Genomic DNA, 14501 nt, shown 5'->3' with positions numbered 1-14501 from the left:
TGTAATTTTTCTTTCAAAGATCATTATCTAAATATAAATAGGATTACTAGTCTCTCTAGGTTTCAGTTTCTAATCTGGAGAAAGAAAAGGACTACCTTAGATGACTGGCAAAATCTACTTCATATCTCACAATATTTTATTCTTATTGATTTTAAGAACTAAACTGCATATACCTGAAATTAATAGATTATAAATCAACTATACTTCAATAAAGAAAAAAAATTAACTGTAGTTTTACCTTTGCATTCTGTGTGTGAGTTCCTCATCTGCTGGCCAATACCTGGTCAACTCTGAAACTCCAGTTTCTTGATGGTGTGACAATTTGTACCATCATGAGTAAATGGCACTTTGAGAATGCAAATGCTTTAAAACTGATTTTTTGATAACTAAGAACTGCCACATGAGTTCACAGACATGATTCATCAGCCCTGTCTTTTACTTTGACAAGGACCTTTTTATGAGAATTAAAAAAAAAAAAAAAAGACTTACTGCCATGATGTCAGTCTCATAAGATCAGTCTCCTGAGCTCATTGACTTATCCTCAGAATACATGTGACTTTAACTTTGAAGCATTTTCTACTACTTAGTTTTAATCAGATAACTTTAGCTTTTTTTTTTAGAGGGTTAATTAAATCAACAGTTTTAAAAGTAGAGACATACCATCCTTGAGACAACTTTTAAAGAAATAAAGCCTAAATTGTTTAATAGACTCTCCCCAGATACAGTATTTCTACAACTCACATTGCCTAATTCACTTTTAATGTTATAGTTATAAAAAAGAGCAAAATAGAAAAAAATCCTAAACAACGCTTGCAAATTTAAACATGCTAGAATGAAAGCAAAATCCTTTGAAATTGGAGAAATATAACTAAGGCTAGTAAATTTAAAAAGGGTAGAAAGCATTGAGGACTTCCAATCCAAAGAAATGGTAGAGAATAATTAAAAGTTTAAAAAAAAAAGATTATATAAATCCATAGAGTACAGAGCCATGGTGTATTAGTAAGGAATATTAAAATTCTTAGGATTAGATCTGAATCCTCAAAGTGAGAAGCGGGAAACCAACTGGGCTCTTTCCCATTGCACCTGTCATCTGAGTTGGACCAACCAGAATCCAGGAAGGCAGTTTTCCTGCTGTGACAACCAAATGCTGTTACCCAGGTGTTAGCACAAAGACTAGAATTCTTCCAACTTCTAGTAGTTTAGCTTCTCTAAGTACGTGTTAATAAAAGAGTCTAATCTCTATTTATTTAAATGGTCCATGGAACACTCCTACAGATCGTGCTTTCTAATTTTAACTGCATTTCCTCCAAATGTCATTACCGAGAGAGGAAAATACAGTGCGTCACCTTTCTTCTAGGGCATGACTTTTAAATGATCTTTGAAAAAAAATCCTAACACACAATCCTACTTCTTATTTCTCTGCCCTACACTCGACTCTTTAAAAAAAAAACATTATCAGTTACATGCAAGTATACTTATTACTAATAAAAACTACAAAATAGTAAACTACTTGGCAAATTTGGAATTCTTTTTTATCAACAAAACAACTACTCCACTCACCTCCTTTGCCATCCTCCCAAGACACCCAACAATAAGCATGTTACAAATACAAGTCATTTGATAACCTCCAAAATTCAAAATAAATTATGATTTTCACAATTACTATAGCATGTTAGTGTTCTACTTTGTTGGTAATAATGTCCACTGAAGTGCTAAGCTGTTGTTTATATTAATATGTTTTTGATTTTGAGTCAGACATATTTCTTATGCATTTTTCCTTTGTTTAAACTGTTAAGGAAACAATATTCTTCCTTTGCTTCCGAATATATTTTATCCAATATGACTACAATGATGACAAAATATCACCTTAATAAAAATCAATAGGTTTAAATTTATTTTAAGGGGGAAAAAAACCACACAAACAAAAGACAGTTAATGGTGACTTTTTAAAACATATATATAACAACCATGTAAAATGATTATTTGTAAAGGTCACTAATGAAGGCTATTTTTGGTCTTTTGGGTATTAAGCATGAATACTTTGATAGCAAGTCTTCTTAATAACCTGAAGTATTTCAAAGACATCCTAGTATTTTACCTATTAATTATCTAAATGTAAAGCATTCAAAACCAGGAATTTCGCCTAAAATTTTACTGAAATTAAATAACCAAAACTTTAATTTTTTGATATGAAAACACTGGAAAGTCTTCCAAATACCTAAAGAAAACCCACAACCAGAGGAATTTTCTTCCAATGGAGAGAGGGGGAAATTGCTAAATAATAGCATATAATCTTCTGGAAAGTAAGTATTAATTTTGGTCTACAGATTAACTGAGGGATTTTAATTCACAGCCTTTAATTCTCAAATATAATTTTTCATTATAAGATTAATGATACTTTACCAAATCTGCTATAATGTTTAAAATATTAAAATAAAAATAAACCCCTGTATCTTCAAAATAGCATATTAAACACAGTTTCAGTTATTCCCAACCTTGAGCATTATGGAATCAGAGGAATTCACCAAAATTATACTCTGTATACTACATATGTGGAAGTGTGGATTTACTTATGGCTCAGGTTCCTGGTTATCCTGTATGATGATATAGAATGAACTGGATCTTATACATATATCACTTTCTTTCAAGATTCCCACAGAATGAAGATGCTTTACTGTCAGGGGACGTTCAGCTTTAAGAGATCCAACATGTTTTCTTCCTTTGTGTGCCGTTTCTCAAGGACTCTCTGTTCCTTATCAGTTCCTGGAAAACAGGAACGAGCAGAGCTGCACGCAGTTCTTAGGACTGAGATCACGGGAAAGAGCGCCTGCTTGGATTCCCTTCAGTGACTCCCTTCAGTGACCTTTTACTCAAAGGACTATCCATTTTGTTGCAACTAGTGGAATTTCATTCTTTTTAATGGCTGAGTAATCTTTTTTTTTTTTTAATTGAAGATATATAAGCATGCGTTTCTGCAAATACTCGAGACTTGAGTCCCCTGCATCCTTCTTGTCGTCGACTCCAGTCCCCAGGTACTGGTCTACGAAGACTGTGACACTTTACGTGGTCATTCATAAATCAATTATAGGAAAAATCAGGGGGTGAGCAAATGCTACACCATCAATAAGAATATCAGGTTGGTTTACTTACCCAAACTACTGAAAGCTGCAGTTTTTCACAAATATGTTCTGGTATCTTTAATTAGAAGCAGTCTTTATTTCACAAAGTCTCATAAAATTCCTACATATGAACATCCTTTAGTTTTACTAATGAAGATGGGATTATTTTTAATTTTTAAAAATTATAAAGCTCATACAGAAAATAAGAGACACTCACAGGCATTCATCACTAGGTCCCCACGAATTTCTGGTTTCCAGTCATCCCATGATGTCTCAAAGCCATCAGCAAAACGGATACAAAAGTTTTTGAAATGCCCTTTACTGACTAGAGATTCTGAAGAACAAGCAGTGATGAGAGTACTTTCAATGGTCAGTACTAAGGCAGAACCAGTGTCAAGGTCTCCAGTGTGATTAGACTGCAAAATACATTAATGAGACAAAAGGTGACAACGTTTAAAGTTTGAAAATCTAGGATTTAGAAGACCCAACATATAGAAAGAGTCAACCCTAGAGAGCTTTGTTAAAAAGCAGCTTAGAAAGATGCTACTTTAAAACATTAAACTGCCCGTGTGATATGCACTTGCCATTTAGTTCTTTAAAAACTAAACGTGTAAAAGGCTGATTATCTATTTTTTAAAATCTCAAGTCTCTGCTTTAGTTGTGGGGAACATCTTCATTTTGACAACCATCCCTGCTGTGTGTAGCCTTCCTGAGCTCTGTCCAACATGCTGTATTATCATTTTTCAACTCCTGAAGCACAAGCATAACACATACTGCCAATCCTCAACCCAGAATTTTCTTAACACTTCCCTGTCAGACAATAACTAGAAGGTAAATTCATTCAACAACTGGTTACAGGTTAAGGTAAATTATAACAATAAAAAACAGATCTCTGTATTTGTTATAATCATAACTTCTTAGCATAATAGGGGTTCACAGCTTTCTCTCTTTTACAAATGAGCATGCAAATATACATTCCCGAGAACTGTTCTTAAACCACAAAGAGTATTTCTGCTTTATCTAGTACACATAACTTGGAAGTTTGTTACCATTAAATATTACAGTTTAAAAGACTTTGGAAATTCCCTACCCTGTTTTAGATGAATTTATTAAATATTATATCATATTCTTAAATATGCCATGTTTCTATTTTATCAACAAGTATATGCCAAAGATGTCTTTGCTAAATATAAAGTAAAAATATTTTAAAACTAAACTACATATTTTCCAAGGTAAAAATTAAGATTTATTAGATGGGTGTCAATCTCATTACTGTTATGAGGCACATCAGAATGAGTCAGAGAAAAGTCTCATGAGATCCATATTTAATACTCTGTGGATGAATAATGTTGGAACGAGTTCAATCTTACTATTTATTAAACTCAAGTTATAAACTGTTATCCTGGAAATATTTATTGTTATACTCTGTACACACAAAAAAATGGTTAGTAAAAATGTTTGGTTCTAAATCTTGGACTATGATTCTCTTTTTAATACCTGTGCAGTATTCGTGATAGGCAGGCAAATTCCCAGATCATTCACAGTGAGCTGCAGGAAGAGAGTCCCAAATGCCTGGGCTGACGTTTGCTGGATACCAGGCAGCATATCTACCACTTCCTTCGTAGCCATATGAATATCTTTATGTAAAGCCATTCGTTGTTCATTCCAGTTGTCATATGCAGCCTTATAATTCAGCCAAAACAGCACAGCTTTTGATAATTAAGACAGGGCAAAGGAAATATTAAAATCAAAGCTGTAAATCTACATGGCAAGTAAAACTGTTGATTAATAAAAATTAGCCTGTTGATTAATAAATATTAGCCCCAGAAAATTATAGCATTAGAACTAGAAAGAATCTAAGAGGACATAGTCAACCAGACAAATGAAAAAAGCAGAAAGCAGGAAACTGCAAAATGGCAAAACACAGAAGATAATTCAGGTCTAGTCACTCATTTAATGAATTACTTGTGAAATGCCTACTATATGCTAAGCATTGAGACGGAATCACAAAGGAAAACAAATATGGTCCCTGACTGTACAAAGTTTTCTGTTACAACTGTTAAAAATTCTTGAAGAAGAGGTATGTAGTACTAGAAGCATACATTTTAAAAGTGTGATTTAGAGAGAGGAGTAAAAAACATTTGAGTTTGTAATAAGAATGAAATCTTTAGGTAAATAAACCATCATTTAATGCTATATATAGAGGGGGACTCTTAAGAGAAGATAAAGATGAAGAGGTCAAAGAAGCAGAAGGAAAAGCAAGAGTTATGGCATGGATACAACAGTAGAAAGTACTTTTAAGGAACCACTGGAAGCTGACCAGAGGATGGTAAGATGAGAAATGAAAAAAAAAGTGTACCAGATTTAGAAAAACAAAATGTTAGAGGTAGTTTTCTAACAAACTGATCTTATCAACAGCCAATGCCCATCACCAGTTTATTTTATGGCTTCATAAACGGTTCTTTATTACTTCTAAAATAACAATTACTATTTGCCCAAGAGACATTAATTAGATCCTATCATTTAGCCTTATTTCTCATCATTTTCCTTCATGAAAGTTGCTGCTATATTTTCTCGGGCCCCTGTGCTGATATATATTTATATATGTATATTCCTTTTCTTTTTCACCTGGCAAATATTTATTTAGTTCCTAACTACAGAGGTAAAATAGGACATTTCCTATCACCCAAGTAAACTCCTAACTCCAAGTTGAACCTAAAAAATTAGTTTCTTCTCTGAGAAGCACAGAGAAAGTTAGAGAACTCCTTAATATATCAGAAGAAAAAAAAGTATGTGTGTATATATATATGCATATATATATCTCAACTCTGCAGTCTACTTTACTCTCTTTCCATTGAACTGAGAGCTCCTTGAGGGCAGAGTTCCTGTTTTTCGTGTTTATATTCCACTTCTATATAGTGAATAATAAATGTTTATAGAATAATTAAATAAAGACAGTGCCAAGAAGAATGGATGCAATAGTTACCCAAACCAAAAAACTTAGCATTAAAATTAAAATTCTGAATCAGACATTCCTATAGATTCATGTAAAAAGCAAGGAACTTTAAAAAGTAAAGTAGCTTCAAAAACTGATGAGAATACACAAGAAACTTTTTTTGGATGCTCACATTTCAAATTTAAGTGACATTTACTATCAAGCATTTACACTGGTAAACTACAGATGACTTTCTCTAGTATTACCAAAACATTTCTAAATCTGACAATGTAGTATTGATAGATTTTATCTTACCTCTATCAAAGGCCACAGGCTGTGCATAAACAATTGGTCGATTCAAGGTAATAAGCACAGCTTCCCTATCTGAAGAACCACTGATTTCTTCTCGCAGGGCATTTCTTAATCCAATTCTAGTTTTAAAATAGGCAACTTGATGAAAATCAGAACCAGCTTCCTCATAAACCTAAGATAAAATGAAAAGCTCAATAAAATCAAATAACGGAAATGTTTTAAATGTTTTAATCTTGAAAATTAAAAGTTTTAACACCATTAATGGTGAAAGTGAAAGCCCTCAGTTGTGTCCGACTCTTTGCAACCCATGAACTATACAGCCCATGGAATTCTCCAGGCCAGAATACTGGAGTGGGTAGCCTTTCCCTTCTCCAGGGGATCTTCCCAACCCAGGGATCGAACCCAGGTCTCCCACATTGCAGGCGGATTCTTTACCAGCTGAGCCACAAGGGAAGCCCAAGAATACTGGAGTGGGTACCTATCCCTTCTCCAGGGGAATCTTCCTGACCCAGGAATTGAACTGGGGTCTCCTGCATTGCAGGCAGACTCTTTACCAACTGAGCTACCAGGGAAGCTGGTATTGTTCACCAAAAGAACTATAGTACACTTTTCTTCATTTCATTTGTTAACGATAAATTCCTGATACTCTATACCATAACATTTGAAATTAATATACAATATGAATGGGTATGTAAGAAATAAACAGAAGTGATACATAAAATTCATACAACAGCTAGGATTAGGTTCATATCCTCAATGGCAAGATAATTAGATCTCTCAAACTGTGCTTCTATTAGAAAAAATTAGTTTTTCTAGAGATGACATGAAAATTTTGTTCATTTATTCCTCAACATAATCTTTAATATAGCCATTCATCTTTAAAAGTGTGATTGGTATTCTTTTAATCAGTTCTTCAAAGAAAAGAAGGAAAATGATTAAAAATCTACCTAATTTTTAGCAAAACAGAAATTCCCTCATGAGCTATTAAAGCTGTTTTTATAAAACAGAATCTGATTTACTACTGCGTGTGTGTGTTTGTGTGTGTATGTTTAACTTTACATGTTTAACATTATGGCATGCAAAATATGCCATTATTCGAATACGAGCTTAGTCGCTCATTCATATTTGACTCTTTGTGACCCCATGGACTGTAGGCTGCCAGGCTCCTCTGTCCATGGGGATTTTCCAGGCACGAATACTGGAGTGGGTTGCCATGCCCTCCTCCAGGGGATATTCCCAACCCCAGGATCGAACCCAGGTTTCCTACATTGCAGGCAGGTTCTTTACCATCTGAGCCACGAGGGAAGCCCAGTAACATTTTACGGATTGACTAATGTTAATACAGGGGGCTTCCTAGGTGGCACTAGTGGTAAAGAACCTGCCTGGCAAATGCAGGTAATGCAGATTCAATCCCTGGGTCGGGAAGATCCGTGGAGAAGGGCACGGCAACCCACTCCAATACTCCTGTCTGGAGAATCCCATAGACAGAGGAGCCTGGTGGGCCACACTCCACTGGGTCACACAGAGTTGAACATGATTGAAGCTACTTAGCACGTATGCAGTGTTAATACAGAGTGTTAACAAAATCAAGAAAAATTCTAAGTATTCATGAAGATACTAGATTAAATTTCATGTGATTGTATTTGTCAGAACAATATACTGCCAAAATACTCAAATGAAATGCCAGATAAAATTATAAGGGCCTTCTTTAATGAATTTTCATCAGAATTTACAATCAAATTTTCAGAACTTAAACTAAATACTTTTTAAAATATAGTAATACTTAAAGTAGTTCAAAATGTTTTGCAGGGTTTCAAAGTCACAGTTTTAATATCAACATATTCAGCACTCACCTGATGTTTGACAATCTGTCCTAAAGCCAGATTTAAATCCACTTGGCATTTACCAAACAGTTTCAGATAGCTGCTACTTCCTGGTGAAGCTTTGGTTTGAAGTCTGTTTGAAAGTTCCAGTTCAATCAACCCAGTTTCAAATCTTACAGCTCTCATTGAGGGAGTTGTGGCCGTTACCTGAATACCCTAGTAGTTTATATATGTTTGGAGGAAAAAAAGAATCTTAAATCAACAATATACACCCATTCAAATGAAATCTTTCAGTATGTGATAAATAAAATACCATGTTCTGAAATATCTTGGATGTCTATTGAACTGATAAAACTGGCAACATCCTTTAATTTCTCAAGTCAGTAGGAACTTTTTTAGCTATTAAATTACATTTCAGTATTTTGTATTCAAAATACAGACTCTTCATGGGTTAAATACATTAATTACAAGTAAATATTTGGTATGAATAATTTTTATTTTTAAGAACACTAATATCTTAAATATTAGAAGCAATAAGATTTACATTAAGGTATAATTTTAATTGGACAAGTGTACAAAACATTTCTTACAGAGTAATTTATAATAGCAATAATTAGAAAAAATCAAAATGTTCATTAGAAGGAAGTACTTAAATTGTTAGAACTGTATAATATATAGCACAGCAGTGTAAGAAGATAAAGTAGATCTAAATGTTCTGGAGAGGTATTCAGAGTTTTTGAAAATGCAGAAATATATATATATATATTGAAAAGGATATTCAATTGTTAAAGCTTCTTATCTGAGTGGATAGGGTTATATTTAATACTTCAATTTTATTTTCTGATTGGCATATTCATATGAGTATCATATGAGTTTTCTATAAGCATATATTAAGTGGAAAAATACTTCTTAAGGAATCATTATTATATTATCATTTATGTTACCTTAAACTGCAAGTTCAAAGAATAAAGTAGAATTTTAGGCTTCTCTCCATCCGCTGTTCCATCATGTTCATTCCAAAGAGGAATAGGCTGCTCCCCGCCTAAAAGAGGTTAACTAATTAAATAATTGAAGGTCTGAGGCAATTTCTTCAAAAGGAATAGAGTAATTATGTTATGTGTTTAAACACACACACAATATTCTCTTTTTACTGATCATTAACTGAATCTTTAACAGGGAACTCTAGCCATGCCACATTTCACTTAGTAAGATATAAGGCAGGGATAGTACTATATATATAGAAAATTAAGAACTTTTTATATGGCCTAAATTAAAACATTATACATATATAAGTATACCAAACATGATTATACATCTCAGAAAATATATTTGAAGGAAAAAGTACAATGAAAAATTTCTTCAATCAAAAATATGACCTTGGTTATTTATTTCTACATGTTCTATAAACAAAAAAGAATGAAAGAAAAACTAAGTGTGGAGCAATGAAAAATAAGATAACAGATTTTAATAACAAAGAGTGTGATAATAAAAGTTTGGCCTACATATTTAAAAAAAAATGGAGGTAGAGCACCCTGGGGATAAAGTTCCTATTAATAAACCATTTGTTGCTTAGGCTATGTGGTATTCAGGAAAGAAAGTCCCAACATTCTGAAATCCAACCTCTACCTCCACTTCTCTTTGTCTTACTGTAAAAGCTTTTCCGCATGTTTATCTTTCAAACATTCTATCTCAAAATGATTCCTCTATGTATATTGAATTTAGCATCATCCAAGGGAGCAAATGTAAGTGAGATGAGAAGTTTCTTTCCAGTAGGTAATAAATTAATGTAATTCATCACATCAACAGGCTAAAGCATAAAAGTCACATGATCATATTAAGAGATGCAGAAAAAGCATTTGGCAAAATTCAAAACCTACTGATAAAACTTTCAGTAAATTAAAACAGAGCAGAACTTCCTCAATTTGATAGAGAATATCTACAAAAAAATCTTCAGCTAAAACCATGCTAATTGGTGAAAAGCTTTCAGTTTTCCCACTATGATAATGTACAAAGCAAGCATAGCCCCTTTTACCAATCCTTTTCAACATCATACAAGAAGTCCTAGCTAATGCAATATGATAAGAAAAGGAAATAAAAGATATACAAATTGGGAAGGAAGAAATAAAACTGTCTTTGTTCACAAATGACTTGATCATCTATGTAGAAGTTCCTGGAACCAATAAGTGAGTATAGCAAAGTCACAGGATACAAAGTTAAATAATATATAAACATCAATCACTTTCCTATACAGCAGCAATAAATAGTGGAATGTGAAATTCAAAACCCAATACCATTTACATTTCCACAAAAATTAAAATGCTTAGGTATTAGTATAAATTAACAACATATATACAAGATGTACATGAGAAAAACTACAAAACTCTGATAAAAGATAGACATCAGTTCTCAACTTGATCTCTAAATTCAATGCAATCCAAATCCAAATCCTACCAACTTATTTTGTGGATATCAACAAACTCATTCTAAGCTGTATGTGAAGAGACAAAATACCCAGAATACCCAATAAAATATTGAAATAGAAGGACTAACCAGAAAGCTGAATATCTTTTACATAGTTTCAAAAAATTTTAACTTAAAAGACAAGCTCTGCCTCTTACAAAATGTATTACACAATCCTTTTAGTTTATAGAAGTATCAGAGACACTATTAGTCACATTAACTCTACAGTTTTCTACCTTGTTATGAATTAAACATATACCTGATCTAATCGTAAAAATGGTAACCTTATTTCATATATATAAAAATATATTACTAATACATTACAAATACATTACACACATAGGGCTGTACATAATGAAAGATAGATCTCCTCTCTGTACTAGGTCAGTGCTTACCTACAGCTTTCTGAAACCCAGGCAGTCTATGTACAATTAAGATTATAAGAACTGATTCTTCAAAAAAGAATTTTCCTAACAAACTTGATGATGGTTGTGAACATGAGTATGCCTATGCAACAGAAAATATCCTAAAGCTAAATGTAACATAAAGGGAAAGCATGAGGAAAAAGTTTTAAAAATAAAAAAGGAAAATAATCGTGAGGATTATGGGAGAGTAGGGAAGCAATACAGATATTAGAATACTAAGAAATTGGGCTACAAGGATTCAAAGCATTCCCTCTCAATAATCTGTTACATTCTCTGGTTTTGAGAAAGATAAGGGAACATCTGTGTTCCATAAGGCCCTGGACCAGCTGGATGATATGTGACTTATGTTTCAGCTATTTTCCTAGGAGTCATGCTGTCTCTACAGTCAGGAAGGAATGGTTCAGGGAGCAGATCTAGCCACTAAATGACGCTGGCATCATTTTCTGAGCTTTTTATTTTTCAGTGATTGGCAAGTCTTCATGGGTGGAACATTAATTTCCAGTTTTCTTTTCCAGTTCATTATTCATAGACCTACTTTTCTTATAAATCCTAGCAATGTAATTCAAAGGTTAAGAAAAGCCTTTCTCTTTCATCAAAACCAGTTGAAGTACGGCTTACAGTACCATACTAATACCAGGAACTCTACACTTGTACTGTAAGAGATACAAGATTAGTTACTGGAAGGGTTTGTTTTTTTAATTATACATATTTAGCAATAGCAGTCTTGAAAAAGTCTTACTTTGTATAGACAATGTTCTAATGTGACTTTAACCAGGTAAATGGGACACATCAAAACTTCTGTATATCTCCAAGAAGATACACCTTCAGTGGCAGAAAGGGCTTCTGCTATATATTCATCCCTTCCTAAACTGTTTGTATTCAACCATTTTCAGAAAAATTCCAAGACTCCCAGTTGATTTAATTGTTCTACTTCACTTGTAAGTTTCTATACTTCTGTTAGGCCTCATCAGTGTGACCATCAAGTAGCTTCCTAACCTCAGACACAACCAGAACCAACCCAGGAGAACCAGGAAAATCTCTTGCACACACAGCTGCTATACACAATTCAATTTCCTAATCCATGTTCTGTCCTCCTTCAAAGCCTTATCAAATACTGGCCCATAAGCTCTGCCTTAATCTTCTCTTTCTTCTTTCTTGCCAAATGAGACTTCACTTGTGAAGTTTTGAATATGACATCCTCTGTGTGAAGCCTTTTCTGAGTCCTTAGAATACATTAGTTTTTCCTTTGACACAGGCACAGCACCCTCTTCTTGTCATTCAGAGAACTCATCACAATTATAATTGGATACTTAATAAATTTGTAAAATGAATTAATTTATTTATCAACAATGGAGGAATCCCCTCTTGATGCCATTTTATTGGTGAAGCTTAACTATTATGTTAACACGATTATTTATATTCACTTTGGAAATATTCAGCCTCAAGAACTGTTATACAGTCAACTTGTTGTCCACCCTAATTCCTCTTAATACTCTATCTTGTGAATTAAAAATCAAAGAAACATTTTTAAATAAGACATATATTTCCTGTTAAAATGTAAAATAGGGATTAAGAAGGTTACTTGTAATCTACTCTTGAGAAACAGCAAAAATATAATAAAGGTTGCTACAGACAATTTACCATGTAACCAGCATATAGTTACCATCTGATACAGAGTAAAATAAAAATCTTAACACTGATCTAAATTCTGTCTACAATGATTAAGATTAGTTAATTAATAGACACACACTAAGCTGTTTTTTTTTTTTTTGGAAGGGAAGTATAAGGGAGCTTTGTGTAGTTTATAGTAAATAAATTGTAAATGTATATATTACACATAAAAAAAGTAATAAGCAGGAGCATCTGTAGGTGAGAAATCCATTAAAGGAATACAGAGTTGTTAGGGAGTTAACAATTTTTCCAAATGACAGAATCAATACTTATACCACTGCTACGTGGACCATCCTATAGGCAGTGAGAATGTTCTATATTGTAAGGTAGCAGATCATCTTACCAGAAACTTTTTGTATTACTTCATTAACTTCCTTCATGAATACTTTCTGTACAAATACCAGGTGATTTAGAAGATCAGTTGTAAGATTATGTTCAAAGGAACCAACCTGCCAAACAAAATCAGAATATTTTATTAACATATTGACTATATTAGTCTTAAATACATCTCACATAAGTCATCCCAAACTCTGAGGGAGAACAATTACTTACATGATACTTGAAATTAATATACTGAAGGAGGGTCAAAATATTCAGATTCCTTAATACTCTACTGGCCTGACATTGTTAGATATCATTTCCCCTTTTTTTAAAAAAAATAACAGTAGCCAATGAGGTAAGAGAAATCTTTTGAAAATGAATGAAAATTATACTTTAACTATGTAACCTGCTAATTTCAGTACTGATTATGTGAAGTAATATTTATTTTTAATAACCACTGTTTTAGTGTTAGAACAATGGACCAGTATAAGTGAAAGTAAATGTTTTTTTTAATCATTCAAATATTTATTGACCATCTACTCTGTGTATTGCATTAGATGCTAAGGATACAACTGTGAATAAAAACACCAAAATTACGGTTCTCATGAAACATATTAGCTTACATGAAGCTGAATTAGCAAATCAGATATACTAAACTCAGCTTTACTATTAATACATGTCCTATGATTAGTATAAAGAATTTCTGACAACAATTAACTAATAGATTAAATAGAAAGCAGGCCTTAATTGGATTTGAGTTTATTTACAATGAATCGAAGCATCTTTATGAGTAAGGCAAAAGCTTCAACATTTGTCACTTTGATAGTGTTCATATGTTGATCAAAAGTGCAAAATACATGTAAGCAGTCTTAAATGAGAAGTCACATAAAGTCTAATTTGCACTGGGTACTTTCATTGTGGATAGAGTAGTATCAGATGGGTAGAGATGATTTTCACATGTGTCTATTTCAGGCCACAGTAAAATGGGCAACTCTCAGAGAGATGCAACTTTAGACTCTTTCAAATGCTTATAATTAACTGCATTCTCAGTATATTTAGGATGGTGTTCTGCCCCAATTTTAAACTTTATATATCTTTATAATAGCTAATATTGGTAAGGAATTATGCAATATAATGGATTGGATTTGCTTTATTTTCTGTCAAATGAAATATTAATAATAGTATTGCTAAACTAGAGTTTAGGACACTTATTTTTCAGAAGTAGAAAGCACAAATGAAATAGGCTTTATAATCTACTTTTTAGTAAGTAAATATTAGACTTCTAGCATGTTGTACATGAGAGGTTCTAGGACAAGCAAAGTCTAAAGAAGGCAAACCAAACTTAACTATATCCTACAAGCTGTAATATTTCTAGAAAGAAGCCAAAGAGCATTCTTATAGATGCTTCAGATTCTAGAGAATAAAATTTGTAAAA

At 32.8% G+C, this 14501-nt stretch overlaps 1 protein-coding gene across 4 annotated transcripts in view; it reads right to left on the bottom strand.

The window, feature by feature from the left end:
* The window catches only part of BLTP1 (bridge-like lipid transfer protein family member 1), a 215994-nt gene that overhangs the window by 44979 nt on the left and 156514 nt on the right, over nt 1-14501 (bottom strand). For all 4 annotated transcript variants that reach the window (XM_065903724.1, XM_065903726.1, XM_065903727.1 and 1 more), the window contains 6 exons: nt 13089-13194; nt 9134-9231; nt 8220-8405; nt 6370-6538; nt 4617-4828; nt 3337-3535 (listed from right to left, as the gene is read on the bottom strand). In XM_065903724.1, the coding sequence (XP_065759796.1) occupies nt 3337-3535; nt 4617-4828; nt 6370-6538; nt 8220-8405; nt 9134-9231; nt 13089-13194 (970 nt within the window). The remainder of the gene's footprint in view (nt 1-3336; nt 3536-4616; nt 4829-6369; nt 6539-8219; nt 8406-9133; nt 9232-13088; nt 13195-14501) is intronic.

The sequence above is a fragment of the Muntiacus reevesi genome, chromosome 13 (genome assembly GCF_963930625.1).
Source record: "Muntiacus reevesi chromosome 13, mMunRee1.1, whole genome shotgun sequence".
Lineage (NCBI taxonomy): Eukaryota > Metazoa > Chordata > Mammalia > Artiodactyla > Cervidae > Muntiacus > Muntiacus reevesi.
Note: the sequence above shows the minus strand (reverse complement) of the source record. Positions and strands in the feature narration are given on the sequence as shown.